The sequence below is a fragment of the Phacochoerus africanus genome, chromosome 14 (assembly GCF_016906955.1).
Source record: "Phacochoerus africanus isolate WHEZ1 chromosome 14, ROS_Pafr_v1, whole genome shotgun sequence".
In the NCBI taxonomy this organism is placed as follows: Eukaryota; Metazoa; Chordata; class Mammalia; order Artiodactyla; family Suidae; genus Phacochoerus; species Phacochoerus africanus.
The window spans coordinates 25,525,548-25,545,346 of record NC_062557.1 but is presented as its reverse complement, the minus strand read 5'-3'; the positions used below and the strand labels follow the sequence as shown (position 1 = coordinate 25,545,346).

General features: G+C 47.6%; 1 protein-coding gene across 1 annotated transcript in view; it reads right to left on the bottom strand.

The window, feature by feature from the left end:
* B4GALNT2 (beta-1,4-N-acetyl-galactosaminyltransferase 2) overlaps positions 1-8,914 on the bottom strand; it is a 34,000-nt gene extending 25,086 nt beyond the window's left edge. Inside the window, exon 1 of the mRNA XM_047758648.1 lies at positions 8,789-8,914. Coding sequence (XP_047614604.1) covers positions 8,789-8,802 — 14 coding nt within the window. The 5' untranslated portion in view covers positions 8,803-8,914. The remainder of the gene's footprint in view (positions 1-8,788) is intronic.
* Between the last annotated feature and the right edge of the window lie 10,885 nt (positions 8,915-19,799).

The window sequence follows — 19,799 nt, the reverse complement described above, 5'->3', positions numbered from 1 at the left end:
ATGGTTCCTAGTCGGATTCGCCTCCGCTGTGCCATGACAGGAACTCCGATTCAGGTTTGATTTCTGAGGAAACTACTTCATAGGTAATGGTGTGTGGCCCCCCTCTCAGCAAGGTGGGGCTCAGAAGAGCTCATCATCTTTTCGGGTATTAGCAGCCACTTGATAATAGCCCAAATCACTGGTCCTCAATATTTTCAGTCTCAGGACCCCTTTATAATCTTAAAAATTACTGAGGAGCCCAAAGAGCTTTTGTTTTTGTGGGTGATATTTAATGGTTAATGTTTACCATTTTGGAAATTATATTTGAGGAGGTTTTTTTTAGTTTTATTTACTAATTTAGAAATAAAATATGGGAATTCCTGTCGTGGCACACTGGTTAACAAATCCGACTAGGAACCATGAGGTTGTGGGTTTGATCCCTGGCTTTGCTCAGCGGGTTAAGGATCCGGCGTTGCCGTGAGCTGTGGTGTAGGTCGCAGATGTGGCTTGGATCCCGCATTGCTGTGGCTGTGGTGTAGGCCAGCGGCTATAGCTCCGATTTGACCCCTAGCCTGGGAACCTCCATATACTGCAGGAGTGGCTCAAGCAAAAGGCAGAAAGACCAAAAAAAAAAAAAAAAAAAAACCAGTAGTGAGGAAAAGTGGCATCATTTTACCTTTTTGCCTATTTAATGTTTAGCTTAATAGATAAAATGAACCATCTGTTAGGACAGGTTGTTTGGCTGAAGAATATGAAGAAAATACAGCCCCACACAGGTATGTCACCAGAAAAGGGAGAAACACTTTAATTGCTTTTTCAATATTGTAGATATTTATCTTTGATACTACACCAAAAATCAAAAAGTGGTAGCAGGGTTTTGTCTTTTGTCGGTTTTTTTTTTTTTTTGGCAGTAGCTCCATGTGGGATTTCAGTTCCCAGTCCAGAGACTGAACCTAGGCCACAGAGGAAAAAATCGTGAACCTGAACCCCTAGGAGCCAGGGAACTTCCAAGAAGTGGTACTTTCTTAAAAAGTTAGTAAAGTATGGACTTTGAAACCATATCAATGAAAAAAATTTTTTTGCCTTTTTTTTGTGAAGCCCCACTGTGGCATATGGAAGTTCCCAGGCCAGGGGTGGAATGAGAGCTACAGCTGCTGGCCTACACCACAGCCACAGCAACGCCGGATCCTAAACCCACCAAGCAAGGGAACAAAATAGAGGGAGTTTCCACTGTGCCCAGTGGGATCGGTGGCATCACTGCAGCGCCAGGGACACAGGTTTGCTCCTTGACAGCATAGGTTACAACTGTGGCTCAGATCTGATCCCTGACCCAGGAACTCCATATGCCACTGGCACGGCCCCTCCACCCTGCCAAAAAGAGTTTGGAGGCGTCCCCTGGTGGTTCAGTGGTTATGGATCTACACGCTCACCACTGTGGCCCAGGTTCAATCCCTGGTCTGGGAACTGAGATCCCACATCAAGCCGCTGCACACCTTGCCCAAAAAACAGGGTTTTTTAACCTTTTTTTTTAAACTGTTATTCCCCAATACGATTTTTTTTTCTACTGTACAGTATGGTGACCCAGTTACACATACATGTACACATTCTGTTTTCTCACATTATCATGCTTCATCATAAGTGACTAGACAGAGTTTCTTTCCTTTTTTCTTTTTTTCTTTAATTTTTAATTACTTCCCCAATACAATTTATTAAAAAGGTTTTTTAATCCTGATAATAAACACATAAAATTTAGTACCTTGGAGTTCCCATTGTGGCTCAGCAGAAACAAACCTGACTGGTATCCATGAGGATGCAGGTTCAATCCCTGGCCTCACTCAGTGGGTTAACGATCCCGCATTGGCCATGAGCTGCGGTGTAGGTCACAGATGCAGCTCAAATCTGGCATTGCTGTGGCTGTGGTGTAGGCTGGCAGCTATAGCTCTGATTTGACCCCTAGCCTGGGAACCTCCATATGCCATGGGTGGGGCCCTCAATAAAACAAGAAAGAAAGGAGGAGAGGAGAGGGGAGGAGAAGGGAGGGGAGGGGAGGAAAGAAAGAAAGAAAAAATTTACCACCTTAACCACTTCTAAGTGTCCATATACTTTCGTAATGTAGATTGTTCACATCGTTTTAGAACGGATCTCCAGAACTTTTTTCTGCTTTTTTCTTTGCTTATATTTTTGCATGCAACCATTTTTATCCATTTTTTTCTGATTATGAAATTTTAATCTTTTACCCATTGAAGAAAAAAAAGTTCCTCTTTACAAAAAAAAAAAAATATGTAGGAGAAATGATAGAAAAATCACCACTTTGCTACCAACAATGTAATAAATGATTCTGGCCAGGATTGTCCAGCTGTTCTTTTTTTTCTTTTTTTTTTTTTCCTCGTCTTTTTGCCATTTCTTGGGCCACTCCTGCGGCATATGGAGGTTCCCAGGCCAGGGGTCCAATCCGAGCTGTAGCCGCCAGCCTCTGCCAGAGCCACAGCAACGAGGGATCCAAGCCGCGTCTGCGACCTACACCACAGCTCATGGCAACGCCGGACCGTTAACCCACTGAGCAAGGCCAGGGATCGAACCTACAACCTCATGGTTCCTAGTCGGATTCGTTAACCACTGAGCCACGATGGGAACTCCAGGATTGTCCATCTGTTCTAAAACATTTGCCAGGTGCAGGATTTTACTTTGTTTTGTTTTGTTCTACTTTTTGTGTTTTTCTTTTTTTTTTTTTTTTGTCTTTTTAATGCTGCACCCACAGCATACGGAAGTTCCCAGGCTATGGGTCTAACCACAGCTGCAGCTGCCAGCCTACAGCAACAGCAACAGCAACGTTGGATCCAAGCTGTGCCTTCAACCTACACCCCAGCTCACGGCAACGCCAGATCCTTAACCTGCTGAGCGAGGTCAGGGATCAAGCCTGCATCATCATGGATACTAGTCGGGGTCATTAGGTGCTGAGCCACGACAGGAACTCCTGGAGGCAGGATATTGAATGGTGCCATTCCAGAGATCACGTACTATTTTACAAAGAGATAAAAACGAATCCTTGCAATGAAAGGATCATGCATCACTACCTTAACCACATGATCAAATTTAACATCCTTAATAGTGAGGCAGCCTGACCAACTGTCCTCCGGATATGATGATAGGAAGCACACAGATCATTTAAAGGAGTATTACTGCCAAAATATTTAACCGAAATGTAATCAAGCCTCAGAGACCTCACTGCCAATTTATAGGAAAAAACAGGGGATAAAAATTTAGTAACACCATCAAGAACAATAGACAAATCAGGGACATCAGAATGTTTTCTGCAAGACAACAGGCCTGAACTCTTGACAAAGGAAAAAAAGTGGGAGTTTCCGCCATGGCACAGTGGGTTAGGAATCCGACTACAGCAGCTCGGGGCATTGTGGAGGTGCGGGTTTGATCCCTGGCCCGCTATAGTGGGTTAAAGGATCTGGTGCTGTCAAAGCTGCAGCCATTAAAAAAAAAAGAAAGAAAAGAAAAAAGAAAAAGCAATTGAAAAAAATAAAAAGAATGAGAGTGAACGAGTAACATTTCTAGTAAAGGGTTGCCTGTATCTTGTGCAGCACATACAGAATATATCTTTCAACGATTTTAGTCAATTTTTTTTGCATTTTGTGAAATTTCTTTTTTTTTAATTGTGGTATAGTTAATTTACAATGTTGTGTGAATTTCAAGTACACAGCAATGTGATTCAATTACATATATACATATATACACATACATATCCTTTGCAGATTCTTTTCTATTATAGGTTGTTACAACATTTTTTTTTTTTCTTTTTAAGGCTGCATGTGTGGCATATGGAAGTTTCCAGACTAGGGGTCGAATTGGAGCTACAGCTGCCCGCCTACACCACGGCCACTGCCACAGCAACACGGTATCCGAGCCATGTCTGCAACCTACACCACAGCTCACAGCACGCTGGATCCTTGACCCACTGGGCGAGGCCAGGGATCGAACCTACACCCTCATGGATACTAGTCAGATTCCTTTCTGCTGCACCACAACAGGAACTCCCTATTATAAGCTATTGAGAATAGCTGTCCTGTGGCACAGTGGGTAAAGGATCTGGTGTTGTCACTGTAGTGGCTCAGATTGCTGCTGTTACACAAGTACAATCCCTGGCCCAGAAATGCTTGGGACGGCATTAATAGGAATTGCTTGATAGGAGATTACTAATAAAATGTTCAACCGCCCAATTTTTAATAGATAACTACAAATGTTCTCCACTGTTAAAACTGCACTTTATGTACTTAAGTGGGGATGTTAAAATTATATGGGTCCGTTATTATAGTTGAACCACATTTGAGACACATTCAAAAAAGGGTAAAAATCGAGAGTTCCCACTGTGGCTCAGTGGTTAATCAACCACTAGTAACCATGAGGTTGCGGGTTCAATCCCTGCCCTCACTCAGTGGGTTAAGGATCCGGCATTGCCGTGAGCGGTGGTGTAGGTCGCAGTCGAGGCTCAGATCTCGTGTTGCTGTGGCTGTGGTGTAGGCTGGCAGCTACAGCTCCGATTGGATTCCTAGCCTGGGAACCTCCATATGCCGCAGGTGTGGCCCTAGAAAAGACAGAAAAAAAAAGGTTATGTTGAAGTTCCCGTTGTGGCTCAGCAGTAACAAACCGGACTAGTATCCGTGAGGACACGGGTTTGATCTCTGGCCTTGCTGAGTGGGTTAAGGACCCAGTGTTGCCACAAGCTGTGGTTGCAGTACAGGTCACAGACAAAGCTTAGATCTGACATTGCTGTGGCTGTGACACAGGCCAGCAGCTACAGCTCAAATTCAACCCCTAGCCTAGGAACATCCGCCCACAAGGGGCGGCCCTAAAAAAATATATATATATATATATATATATATATATATATATATATATAAACGATAACATTGAGTAGGTTTAAGGTTATTATTTTAATAACTTTATAAATAAAAATTTTAGATTTTCTCAGTTTTAATTTCTAATTAGGTGTGGAGTTCCCACTGTTGAGTAACAGGATCAGCCGCATCTCTGAAGTGCATGGATGCAGGTTTGACCTCCAGCCCTGCACAATGGGTTAAAGATCCAGCATTGCCACAACTGGGGCATAAGTCTCAACTGGGGCTCAGATCTGATCACTGGCCCAGGAACTCCATATGCATCGGGGCAGCCAAAAAAGAAGAAAAAAAAATGTTTAATATGGTAATAGGAATAGATACAACCCATGTAAACAAAAGTTTTTTGGGGTCTTCAATAATTTCAAAGAGTGTAAGGGGTCCTGAGACCAAAAAGATCAAGAACGGCTGGTCTGCGTTCTAAGCAACTGCTGTGGTTCTTGTTAAGTTTTAATACTGAAGATGAGTCTTTACAAGGACAAACAATATAATAGAGGGCATGTAGCCAATATTTCGTAATAACTATAAATGGAATATAGCCTTTAAAAAGCCCAGTCATTCTGTTGCACCCCTGAAATTTATATGATACATGAACTGTACCTCAATAAAAAAATTTAATAAGATAATAATAATATAGGTGGGCTTCAATTAGCACATTCTATTACTTATCTTTAATACAAATTATATTCTGTGTGCAAGGTAATCTGACAAACTCACCAGTACAACTGGTTTCCAACATAGACCTGGCTCAGCTGCAGAGGTTCCTTTCAAGAGTAAACTCACAGGGCTTTCCCCGCTGTGGCACAGCAGAAATGAATCAGACTAGCATCCATGAGGATTCAGGGCACAGAAACAGCTCGGATTTAGTGTTGCTGTGGCTGTGGCCATGGTGTAGGCCAGCAGCTGCAGCTCCAATTCGACCCCTAGCCTGGGAACTTCCATATGCTGATGAGGGAGAAAATGTCCCAAGAAAATGTAGAAAGGAGAGACCCCAGCCATGATGACTAAGCAAAGTCTAGCCAACTGCCCCAACCAGTCCTCCCCCATGCATCTGCTTCTGTAAATTTGTTTCCGCATCTACTACCTTGCCTGACGTCACTCCAGTCCAACTAGCCAAGCTTGGACCCGGAAGACGTAGCCCATAAAAGCCTTGTGAAACCCTTCTTCCGGGCTCAGACTCTGGAGAGCGATCTCGTCTGAGCCCACTGGCGTAATAAACCTGAGTTCAACTCTCCGAGTGCTCGCTTGGTTTCTCGCCGGGCTTGGTTTCTCGCCGGGTAAAAGAGCTGATCCACTACGGCCACAGAGCTACTGGAGCTGGTACGCTACAGCCACGGGGCTGTCGCCAGAGCTGATACGCTGCAGCACAGGGCTGCTGGGTATCTGCTGTAACACTGAGGGTGCAGCCCGAAATGGTAAAAAAAAAAAAAGAAAAAAAAATAGTAAACTTGCAATCACAGTAAGTATATAACAGAGTTCCTGTCATGGCTCAGCAGGAAAGAATCCAAGTAGGAACCATGAGGTTGCGGATTCGATCCCTGGCCTCGCTCAGTGGGTTAAGGGTCCAGTGTTGCCGTGAGCTGTGGTGTAGGTTGCAGACATGGCTTGGATCTGACGTTACTGTGGCTGTGGTGTAGGTCAGAGGCTACAGTTCCAATTAGACCCCTAGCCTGGGAACTTCCATATGCCGCGGGAGCGTCCCTAAAAGGACAAAAAGACCAAAGGAAAAAAAAAAAAAGAATGTATATATATGTATGAATGGGTCCTTGGCTGTACAGCAGAAATTGGCACAACATTGTAAACCAACTATACTTTAACTTTTTAAAAAGATTTAAAAACAAAAAAAAAAAGCATTGGCGTTATCCTCAAGTACAGCTGGATTCCCATCTGCTCCTTATAATGCTGCCCTTGGGCAACCTCCATTCTCCGTGTTCACAGCTCTGAAGTGGACATAACTCTTCCAAGAGTGTTGCTGGGAGCATTAGAGGCACAATCTAGAACAGGGTCTGTACGTAACAAATAAGTGCTCCACAGTGGATGAAATGAAATGAATTCACCAACAGGAAGTAACGATCATTTCCTGGGTTGGTAGGGTGTGTTGTAAGGAAATGTCCTTTCTCAGAGGGACAAAGATCAGAAACGCCCATTTCAAAATCAGACACTCTTTAATTAAAAAAAAGAAAGAAAGAAAGAAAGAAAGAAAGAAAGAAAGAAAGAAAGAAAGAAAGAAAGAAAGAAAGAAAGAAAGAAAAGAAAACGAAACAGGCAAGCAAACATTTAAAAGAGTAAGTTTCTTCTGAGGAAGAAACCCGTTTCCCAAGGTCACCCAAGCCAGCAGCCTTAAAATCTTAGAGACATAAACACAGCAATATGGACTTGCCAGAATGTTCGGTTGGCACCAGTTTGGAGCCTGGTACCAGGACTCCTGGTCATTCTCCTCATTCACTAAGGAATGTGGGATGAGATAATTTTGGGGAAGTGCTGGAAGGAAAAGCCTTAGAAGGGACTTTAGGTGGTAACGCAAGAGCTACCTCCCTTTGCTGAGTTCTGCCATAGCCTCAGCACAAACGTGTTTCTTGGTTTCCTTATTTGTTTCAGCAGCGCCAAGCCATGAGGAAGTTCCCCGGGTGGCCAAGGATCAAACCCTTGCCACAGGAGGAACAACGGTGGATCCTTAACCTGCTGCACCACCAGAGAACTCGTATACTTCATTTTAATCCTCATAAAACATCATCTAACCAACACCGTTCCCCCCCCCCCCCCCCCGCTTCCTTTTTAAGCCCTTTAGGGCCGCAGGTGCCTGTGTATGGAGGTTCCCAGGCTGGAGGTCTAATTGAAGCTGTAGCCATCGGCCTACACCAGAGCCACAGCAACGCGGGATCCGAGCCCCGTCTGCGACCTACACCACAGCTCACGGCAACGCCGGCTACTTCACCCAGGGGTGGAACCTGCAATTCCTAGTCGGATTCGTTACCCACTGAGCCACGACGGGAACTCCCACAAAATGTATTTCTGATCCTTATTCCTGATTATAAAAATTAGATGAGCTCACCAAGTCCGCATTTCCTCCGTTAATTATTATGCTACTCAGAGGGGTTTTTTTAGCGCCCCAAACCACAAAACAGACGCTCACTCTGCCCCAGGCTGTCTTCTGGAGCAGAAAACTGACCTTTTTCTTCTTTTTTTCTTTTGGTCTTTTTAGGGCCATACCCTAGGGCATATGGAAGTTCCCAGGCTAGGAGGTCTAACCAGAACTGCAGCCGCCGGCCTTACGCTGCAACTAGATGCTACGCCAGGTCCGAGTGCGTCTGCGACCTACACCACAGCTCACAGCAACATACCCACTCAGCGAGGCAAGGGATCGAACCCGCGTCCTCGTGGATACGGGGGGGTGGGGGGTGGGGAGGGGTGTAAACCGCTGAGCTAGAATGGGAACTCCTAGAAAACCGACTTCTTCAAAAACTCTGCCTCTAAAACCCCCAAGCTGTTATTTAATGCAGCGTAAAGGACGCAGCCTCCGCTTCCCCACAGCCTGGGGCCCGCGGCCTCCGCGCCGGGGACCCACATCCCCCGAGATTTACATCCCCAGCCCTGGTCATAACCTCCGAGTCCGGGCCGCCCCCCGTGCTCTGCGCCACGAGAGGCAACCTCCACGTCGAATGTTCCCCTGGAAAACCAGTGTTCCTTGGGGCGCAGGGCGGGGAGACGAGCAGGAACTCTCAACAGCGTCCCGAGGCGCAGTCTCCTTCTCGCTGCCGCACCGACGTAGGGAGCCGGTCGGACTTAATTTGGAGACCCCCGCCCCCTCCCTCGGCTCCGGGGTCCCGGGACCTGGCCGCTCCCGGGTGGCGCCACTGGCTGGCCAACTTTGACTTCCCATTTGTCTCTGCTCGAGGGACACTCACCTGTACGAAGTCATCCTTAATCCCGCCGCCTCGGGACACTCTGGGCTGGTGGTGCCACTCCGCGGATTGGACAGCCCTAGCACCAACCCCGGCAAATTCTTCCTGCTAAACCACGAGAGCTTGGGTCGGACCCGCCCACGTCACCACCAACCCCCGCCCACCTTCTAGGTCCTGCCTTGGGTGCAGCTGGGCGCTGTCGGTCTTTGCAACCTTGTCGTCGTTTGGGGCTGATTGAACCTCACGCCAAACCGACCCGCCACGGGTCACCACGGCCTAGAGAGGCCGAAAAGGTGACAGTAATGACCACAGCCCCTGCTTACGGCACTAGGTACGAGCTTGGGGCTAAACGCTTTGTTTACTTTGTGCCATTGATTTGCCACAACTGACTGGTACCGTTATTAGCCTTACTTTTAGGACAGGGAAGCTGAGACAAAGTGGGGCGATCGAAGACCTGGAATTTGAACTGCGTCTGAGTGACTCGGCAGCCCCGGACGAGTGGCGCCCCCGAGCCGGCAAAACTCCACCTCGATGGGGGTCCGAGTTGATGGACGGGGCCTTTCGTCGAAGGACCGGTGCCGGTTGCACCGCGCTTCTCTTCTCCCGCCCGGGTCACCACGCAGGGCGGTGGGAGCCGGTGCAGGCAACGCGCTTTGATCGCGGAGCGCACCCTGCCGGAGGGCTGCAATCTTGCTCGCTCGCTTCCCTCCCCATCCCCCAGTCTGTCTGGGACCACCCCACTTCTCCTTCTCGGTAGGTAAGTGGAGTTCCCTCTATGCCTTAAAGAACGACAAAACCCCTGTGCCCATCGCTTTCTTTCCGTTTGAAAATGTCTCCCCTTGTCCAGGAACCCCACTGTCTCCCCCGCAGTTTACAAGCGGGTTCTCCAAGCTCGGTCTTTGCCCTGCCTACGTGCTACTCCGCCACCGGCACTCTTGCTCCACTGTTCTAGCAAAAGACGCCGGGAGGAAAGCGGGTTGAAGCGGGTTGAATCCCGGTAGCAGACCTATACAGCTACTTAATGCCTCTGAGTATGGAGGGGTCTGATGACTTTCAAATGAAATTAGCACTCGCCGAACCCTTTTCAAACCCCGTGTTTGGTGCTGGAAAGCTTCCTGTGGTTCATCTCAACTGTATTGTATTTCACAACGCCCCAGCTTAAGTCGCAAACAGAACATTGACATTCAAAATGATTGCAAAAGAGGACTTCCCGTCGTCGTGGCTCAGTGGTTAACAAATCCGACAAGGAACCATGAGGTTGCGGGATCGATCCGGCGCTCGGTGAGCTGTGGTGTAGGATCACAGATGCCGCCGGGATCCCACGTTGCTGTGGCCCCGTCGTAGGCCGGCGGCTACAGCTCGGATTCGACCCCTAGCCTGGGAACCTCCATATGCCGTGGGTGCGGCCCTAGAAAAGAAAAAAGGATTGCCAAGGCGTTCTCTTGTGGCTCAGCAGAAACGAACCCAACTAGCATCCATGAGGATGCCGGTTCAATGCCTGGGAGTTCTGAAGTGGCTGTTACAAATAACTATTTTTCTAGGAACAGCTGTGAAAGGGAAATTATGCTGCCCTGGTTGGCCAAGTGTTGTACTGCTTGCCATGTGCATGGAATAAAAAGACTCCATTGCTTACCAAGGGCTTTCACATACATTCTCCCCCTTAATTCAACTCTCATAATAGGAGTTCCCTTTGTGGCTCAGTGGTTAACAACCCCCAACTAGGAACCAAGGGGATGCAGGTTTGATCACTGGCCTCGCTCAGTGGGTGAAGGATCTGGCGTTGCCCTGAGCTGTGGTGTAGGTCCCAGACGTGGCTTGGACCCCTGTTGCTGTGGGTGTGGTGTAGGCTGGCGGCTACAGCTCCGATTAGGCCCCTAGCCTGGGAACTTCCATGTGCTGCAGGTACAGCCCTAAAGAAGACCAAAAAAAAGAAGCTATGCCACAAAATAGAAACAAACCCAGAGACACAGAGAACAGACTTGTGGTTGCCGTGCGGGAAGGGTGGACTGGGAGTTTGGGGTTAGTAGATGCAAACTATTACATTTAGAATGGATAAGCAGGAGTTCCCCATCTTGGCACAGCGGAAACGAATCCAACTAGGAGCCGTGAGGTTTCGGGTTCCACCCCTGGCCTCGCTCAGACGGTTAAGAATCTGGAGTTGCCGTGAGCTGTGGTGTGGCGTAGTTTGCAGACGAGGCTTGGATCTGATGTTAATGTGGCTGCGGCTGCGGCTGTGATGTAGGCCTCGAACCTACCTGGGCTCTGATTTGACCCCTTGCCTGGGAACCTCCCTATGCCGCAGGTGCAACCCCCCCAAAAAAAGCAAAAACAAAAACAATAAAGAATGGATAGGCAATGAGATCCTACTGTGTAGCAGAGGGAACTATATTCAATATCCTGAGATAACTCATAATGGAAAAGAATATAAAAAAGAATATATATAGGTATAACTGAATCACTTTGCGGTACAGTAGAAATTATCACAACATTTTAAGTCAACTATACTTTAAAAACAAGGAAGAATTAAGCTATGGGTGTGCAGGGATAGGCCCTTCAAGGAGGGAAGGGCCTAAAGAGATGTGCTAAAATCTGGGTGTGCCATGAAGATTCCTCATGCTCTCACATGCTACTCTCTCCTATAAGACTCCTCCAATTCTCTATGCTTCTTTAGTCTGGCTTGTATTTTCAGTCTCTGGTTAAATGTCACTTCCTCAAAGAGGTTTTTTCCAGACAAAGGACCAGGTCAGATTCTTCTTTTGAGGTTTCTTTCCAAGCCACGTCTGCAACCTACACCACAGCTCACGGCAACGCCAGATCCTTAACCCACTGAGCGAGGCCAGGGATCAAACCCACAACCTCATGGCTCCTAGTCGGATTTGTTAACCACTGAGCCACGACAGGAACTCCTCTTTTGCTTTTTAGGGCCACACCTGTGGCATGTGGCAGCTCCTGGGCTAGGAGTCAAATTGGAGCTGCAGCTTCCAGCCTATACTTCAGCCACAGCCGCAGAAACCTGGGATCCAAGCTGTGTCTGTGACCTATACACAGCTCACAGGTTCTTTACCAATGTGAGCCACAATGGGAACTATGCATGTAATTTCTAGATGCATAAGAAAAGAGAATTTAATAAAATTTAATTTATCAGTTAAAAAACAAAAAAGACAAGAGTTCCCACTATGGCAGTGGATTAAGAATCTGCTACGGCATAGGTCATAGCTGAGATTTGTCTTCAATCCCTGGCCCAAGAACTTCCGTATGCAACGTGTGGCCAAAAAAAAAAAAGAAAAAAAAAATTTTAAGGATATGTATATATATGTTTAACTGAGTCACTTTGCTGTACAGCAGAAATTAATACAACATTGTATATCAGCTTTTCAATTTTTAAAAATAAATTCATTTAGGAGTTATCTCAGGGCTCAGTAGGTTAAGAATCTAGTATTGTCACTGCAGTGGCTCAGTGGCTGCTGTCCCATGGGTTAGATCCCTGGCCAGGGAACTTCTTTGGCAAATAATAATAATAATAGTAATAATAATAATGAGTTGCCGTCATGGCACAGCAGAAACAAATCCGACTAAGGACCAAGCAAAGAAAAGAAATTACATGCTATGGGTATTATGAATGAGTGAGGCCAGGAATCGAACCCAAAACCTCATGGTTCCTAGTCTGATTCATTAACCACTGCGCCACGATGGGAACAGCTATCCATTCATTTTTGATGCTATTTGGAACCTCACTTTATTTTTTTGCTTTTTAGGGGCACACCAGGGACATATGCAAGTTCCTAGGCTGGAGGTCCAATTAGAGCAACAGGTGCTGGCCTGCACCACAGCCACAGCCAGAGCAACTTGGGATCCGAGCCAAGTCTGCCACCTGCAGTGCAGCTCACTGCAATGCTGGATCCCTGACCGAGCGAGGCCAGGTATCAAACCCATATCCTCATGGATACTAGTTGGATTCCTTTCCGCTGTGCCACAATGGAAAACCACTTTAAACCCTGCTCCTTGGAGTTCCCTTTTGGTGCAGCAAGTGAAGGATCTGGCATTGTCACTGCCATGGCCTGGCTTCAATCCCTGGCCAGGGAACTTTTACATGCTTTGGGTGAAGCCAGAAATAAATACAATAAAACCCTGAGCCTGGATAAGCATCCTGCCTTCTCCAACAGGCCTCGGTATCCCGCACAAGACCAGGCATAACACAGGGGGCCCAGGACAAAACTGTTGAAAAATTAAAAGCGTCAAGATGGGGACAGCCGAGTGTGACACCAAGTCTGCACCAAGCACAGGGACCTTCTGAGCGGGCGGCCTGGGTGTCCCGCAAAGCCAATTTAGTCCCCAGGCCTCCAGCTCAGATAGGGAGCTGGAAGGAGGTAGCAGGGGGCTCTGACTAACTTTCCCAGAGGCCCTGAGGTCAGAGTTGGGTAATTGTCCTCTGCCTGAGGCACCAAAATGCCCAGCAGATAAGGCACGCCCCCCATCCCATTCCTTGTAGGCTGCAGGACATCCAGAAGGAGGTGGAGGTAGGGAGGGGGCCTGGTCCCGGAAGAAGGATGGCGAACATCAGCCAACCCTAGGAGCTGAGCCCTGTTAACCAGTCAACCTGTTAACCAGTCAGCTGTTCACCTCTTCCCGTCTCCTTCTGGGGCCTGGGACTCCTATTCTGGGAGGCTCTGGTGAGCATGGAGGGCGGAAGGAAGGTGATATAGAATCTGAAACTTGGGGAGTTCCTGTCGGGGCTCAGCACAAACGAACCCCACTAGTATCCATGAGGATGCAGGTTCGATTCCTGGCCTCACTCAGTGGGTGAAGGATCCGGCATTGCCGTGAGCTGTGGTGTAGGTCACAGACGAGGCTTGGATCCTGTGTTGCTGTGGCTCTGGCAAAGGCCAGTGGCTACAGCTCCGATTCAACCCCTAGCCTGGGAACCTCTGTATGCCGGGTACGACTCTATAAAGAAAAACAAAAAACAAAATTGAAACTTAGGAACTATTCAGCCTGATGTTAACTGATCAGGAAATGAGGAGTTTGAGAACAACTCGCTCTCTGCCTCCCATTCAGCACAATCTTACTGCTCTGCACCATTGGAATATCAATTATCCCTCCTCTGCTTATCCTCCTAACACCTCTGACCTTCTTGGTCCTTTTTTTTTTTTTTTGTCTTTTTGCCATTTCTTGGGCCGCTCCCTTAGCCTGAAGCGCTCAACCACCAGATCAACTGGAGCCTAAAGGATGACGACGTTGACCTTTTCTGACCCTTGTGACTCCAATCTATCACGCTTGGACTCCTTGGGACTTTCCATGCTCCTTCATAAATAGGCACTTATGCTTAGCTTCAAACGTCCCCAGTATTGGAGTTCCCTTCATGGCTCAATGGTTAAGGAACCCGACTAGGATCCATGAGGATGCAGGTTCGATCCCTGGTGTCGATTGGTAGGTTAGGGATCCCATGTTGTCACGAGCTGTGGTGTTGGTCGCAGATGTGGCTCGGATCCCGAGTTGCTGTGGCTGTGGTGTAGGCCAGTGGCTGTATCTCTGATTTGACCCCTCGCCTGGGAATTTCCATATGCCACAGTCATGGCCCTGAAAAAAACAAAAAACAAAAAAAAAACCCACTTCCCCAATAGTGCTGTTTGGGAAGATACTGCCTTGGGAAAAGTTCCCATGTGCTACAAGTAAAAAAATCTTTCCTTCTCCCATTCTTTGCCTTAATTGTGTCTTTTGTCTTGACATCCATCAAGAGGCCAACCCAGTTTTTCAGGTGACAAAGGTGAGCAGAAGAAATTACTGCCCTACCTGGAGCTCCGATGAGGGTTCAGAATCCTCAGGAATGAAGTTTGGAGTCAGCCCCCTGGACCAAGAACTTTCACCAAGAAGGAAGCCACAGCCCATGACCTGCATCCATATGGCTGTAGCCTCCATCTGAAGCCACATGGAATATTTATGCTTCCCCACCAAATAAAACGAAGTATTGAGTAGTTCTTGCTATGGTATAGTGGGTTAAGAACCCGACTGCACAACTCTAAAGAAAAAAATAAAAATCTATACAATATAGAAAGGACAGCTTGTCCAATAAATGGTGCTGGGAAAACTGGACAGCCACATGGAAAAGAATGAAATTAGAACACTCCCTAACACCATGCACAAAAATCAACGCCAAATAGATTAAAGACCTAGATATAAGATCAGACACTATAAAACTCTTAGAGGAAAACATAGGCCAAACACTCTCTGACATAAACGACAGCAATATCTTCTCAGATCCACCTCTCAAGAGTATTGACAACAAAAACAAAAATAAACAAATGGGACCTAATCAAACTTCGAAGTTTCTTCTGCACAGCAAAGGAACCCCTAAACAACATGAAAAGACAGCCCACAGAATGGGAGAAAATCTTTGCACTGTGAATCGACTGACAAGGGATTAATCTCCAAAATTTATAAACAACTTCTGCAGCTCCATACCAAAAAAACAAACAAGCCTATCAAAAAATGGGCAGAAGATCTAAACAGACAGTTCTCCAAAGAAAACATACAGATGGCCGAGAAACACATGAAACATCACTCATTATTAGAGAGATGCAAATCAAAACCACTCTGAGGTACCACCTTACACCAGCCAGAATGGCCATCATCAAAAAGTCTAGAAACAATAAGTGCTGGAGGGCGTGTGGAGAAAAAGGAACCCTAGTTCACTGTTGGTGGGATTGTAAATGGGTGCAACCACTGTGGAAAGCAGTATGGAGATTCGTCAGAAAACTAAACATAGAACTACCATTTGATCCAGCAATCCCACTCCTGGGCATCTACCCAGAGAAAACCACGACTTGCAAAGACATATTACTCCGGTGTTCATTGCAGCAGTATTTACAATAGCCAAAACATGGAAGCAACCTAAATGTCCATCGACAGAGAAGTGGATCCAGAAGTGGTGCATATACACAATGGAATATTACTCAGCCATTAAAAAGAATGAAATACCAGTATTTTTTGCAACATGGATGGACCTAGAAACTATCATGCTAAGTGAAGTCAGCCATACAATGAGACACCAACATCAAATGCTTTCACTGACGTGTGGAATCTGAAAAAAGGACAGACTGAACTTCTTTGCAGAACAGATGCTGACTCACAGACATTGAAAAACTTACTGTCTCGGGGGGTGGGGGGATGTGCTTGGGCTGTGGGATGGAGATCCTGTGAAATCAGATTGTTATGATCATTAGACAAATACAGACGTGATAAATTCATTTGAGTAATAAAAATAAAAAAGTTAAAAAAGAAAATAGGGAGTTCCCATCGTGGCGCAGTGGTTAACGAATCCAACTAGGAACCATGAGGTTGTGGGTTTCGGTCCCTGCCCTTGCTCAGTGGGTTAAGGATCTGGCGTTGCCGTGAGCTGTGGTGTAGGTTGCAGATGCGGCTCAGATCCCACGTTGCTGTGGCTCTGGCGTAGGCCGGTGGCTACAGCTCCGATTCAACCCCTAACCTGGGAACCTCCATGTGCCGCGGGAGCGGCCCTAGAAATGACAAAAAAAAAAAAGAAAAAAGAAAATTAAAATAAATACTAAAAAATGAAAATAGAAAAATAAAAATAAAAATCCATCCTCCCCAAGGCAGAATGTATTGCGGCCGCTGAATTTATTACTGAGGTTGCCGATTGGTGAAGTGGGGCCCTGATGGAATTGGGAAAGGAGTGAATTGGGAAAGGAGCCTCTGGGAGATTCTGGATTCTGATCAGTGACCCAGGACGCACCCTGGGGCTGGGGCCCGCGGGGAGGGGCTGAGGGAGGGTGGAGCTCGAGGTCAGATCACTGTATTGTGTTAGGTTCATTTTCACACACTTGCTTCCAAGTCTCTCTCACCACCCACCTCCACCAGACAGAAACTTGGGCGGCACCCTTGACCACTCCTGGTCCCTCGCCCATCACTGCATAAGATGTCAAGATCAGAAAACTTCATTTGCTAAGCAACTCTTCACCCCAGCTCCCCCTACAGACTGGCAGCCACTGCCCGGACCCCCGCCCCCAACTCACAATCATCTCTTTAATTGTCTCTCTGCCTCCCTCTGCTCTTTCCCCTTTCAATCTTGTCCAAAGCCAATTCCAGGAGTTCCCGTCGTGGCGCAGTGGTTAACGAATCTGACTAGGAACCATGAGGTTGCGGGTTCAGTGCCTGCCCTTGCTCAGTGGGTTAACGATCCGGTGTTGCCGTGAGCTGTGGTGTAGGTTGCAGACGCGGCTCGGATCCCGCGTTGCTGTGGCTCTGGTGTAGGCCGGTGGCTGCAGCTCCGATTGGACCCCTAGCCTGGGAACCTCCATATGCTGCGGGAGCAGCCCAAGAAATAGCAAAAAAGACAAAAAAAAACAAAAACAAAAAAAACAAAACAAAGCCAATTCCCTTCTAAATGGAAACATTACCGACCCACTCCTAGTGAAAGGATGAAAGCCTAACAGCCCAACCCCCTCAGAACTTAGGAAGCTGATGGGGGATGGGCCTGGAATTCGAGGGCATTTAGAGCTTCTTATTAACTCCCTGGGTGCCCTCGAGTTCCGGACCCTGTTCCCTATAAGTAAAAGATCATACTTTTTGCTGTTTTAGGGCTTGCTTTCTGTTCTGTACAAAACTATGTGGAAAGGGAAAAACAGGCCCCTGAGTATGTGCCTCTATGCATGAAACTTCTTGAAACTGCTTGAGATAACAGGGAAAAGGGTTCCTAACCGCTTGTTTGGCTTCTGTAAGGCTGCTTGCATAAGATAAAAAGAGGAGAAGTTAATCGTCTAACCGACCCCAGTAAGCTCGGGTGTGCCACAAAATGTTGAAAATCCTGATAAATATATCTTGGTGACAATATGTCTCCCCCACCCAGGGACAGGCATAAACAGATAACTCCAGGACAACTTAAAATTAATTGGTCCGCAAAGCGCGGGCTCTCGAAGTTTTAAATTGACTGGTTTGTGATATTTTAAAGTGATTAGTTTGTAAAAGCGCGGGCTTTGTTGTGAACCCCATAAAAGCTGTCCCAACTCCACACTCAGGGCCGCAGTCCTCTACCCCTGCGTGGCGTACGACTGTGGGCCCCAGCGCGCTCGGAATAAAAATCCTCTTGCTGTTTGCATCAAGACCGATTCTCGTGAGTGATTTGGGGTGTCGCCTCTTCCGAGTCCAGACGAGGGGGATTTTCACTCGACTGGCCTTTCACCAGCAGATAAGGTGGTTTAGTGTTGCAAACAAGACCCTCTGGTCATCTCCAGCCCCGCCTCTCTAGCAGCTGATCCTAAGCCTCTAGGCCTTTTTCTTTTCTTCTTCTTTTTCTTTCCTTTTAGCTTTTTAGGGCCACACCTGTGGCATATGGAGGTTCCCAGGCTAGGGGTCCAATTCGAGCTGTAGCCGCTGGCCTACACCAGAGCCACAGCAACGCGGGATCCGAGCCGAGTCTGCGACCTACACCACAGCTCATGGCAACGCCAGATCCTTAACCCACTGAGGAGGCCAGGGATCGAACCCACCACCCCATGGTTTCTAGTCTTTCTAGTCAGATTCATTTCTGCTGTGCCACGATGGGAACTCCAACGCCTTTCTTTTTTCTATTCTTTTTTTTTTTTGTCTTTTTGTTGTTGTTGTTGTTGCTATTTCTTGGGCTGCTCCCACAGCATATGGAGGTTCCCAGGCTAGGGGTTGAATCGGAGCTGTAGCCACCAGCCTACGCCAGAGCCACAGCAACGTGGGATCCGAGCCGTGTCTGCGACCTACACCACAGCTCATGGCAACGCCGGATCGTTAGCCCACTGAGCAAGGCCAGGGATCGAACCCGCAACCTCATGGTTCCTAGTCGGATTCGTTAACCACTGCGCCAGGACAGGAACTCCTTTCTATTCTTTTTTAATGGCTGCACCCACAGTGAAAGGAAGTTCCTGGGCCAGGGATCAGGCTCAAGCCACAGCTTCGACCTGTGCCCCAAAGGGGGCAGCACTGAATCCTTAACCTCCTGCACCACAGCGGGAACTCCTAGGCCTTCCTTTTGACATTCCAGCAACTCCAACCTGAATGGGGTTTGCATTCAGACACTTGTTCTTTTTTTATTTTTATTTTTATTTTGTCTTTTCGCCATTTCTTGGGCCGCTCCCGCGGCACATGGAGGTTCCCAGGCTAGGGGTCGAATTGGAGCTGTAGCTGCCAGCCTACGCCAGAGCCACAGCAACACAGGATCCGAACCGCGTCTACAAACTACACCACAGCTCACGGCAATGCCAGATCGTTAACCCACTGAGCAAGGCCAGGGATCGAACCCGCAACCTCATGGTTCCTAGTTGGATTCGTTAACCACTGCACCACGTCAGGAACTCCTTTTTCTCCTTCTTGTATCTGTTCCTCTTGTTCATACTGCCCCTTCGACCAGATTTGCCATCCATCCACCCACTTACAGCGTCACCCTCTAGGACTCTGCTCCAAATATCATCTCCTTTGGCTCAGTCGGTCAAGAACCTGACTAGTGTCCATGAGGATGTGGGTTCCACCCCTGGCTTCACTCAGTGGGTTAAAGGATCTGGCGTTGCCGTGAGATCTCATTTAGGGGAGTTTCTGCTGTGGGGCACTGGGTTAAGGATCTGATGGTGTCTTGGTGGCACCCTGGGTTCACTGTCTACCCGGTCTGGTGTTCTGGATTAAGGATCCGGCATTGCGATTGGACCTGTGTCCTCATGGATCCTAGTCAGATTAGTTTCCGCAGGGCCCAACGGGAACTCCTCACCGCCTTTTAGAAGCCTTTCCTCTCCTCCCTCCCAGGATGCAACGCCCCCATTCCGCTGGATTAGGCAGCCCGTCTGAGTGTCCAGCTCATGCTCTGCACAGACCTCTCTGATGTGGCACTGAATGCATTGGATCATGAAAGTTTGTCTGTGGCTCCTTTTTTTTTTTTTTTTGGTCTTTTTAGGGCCACACCCATGGCACACGGAAGTGCCCAGGCTAGGGGTCCAATCAGAACAGCACCTGCCCGCGTGTGCCACAGCCACAGCAACGC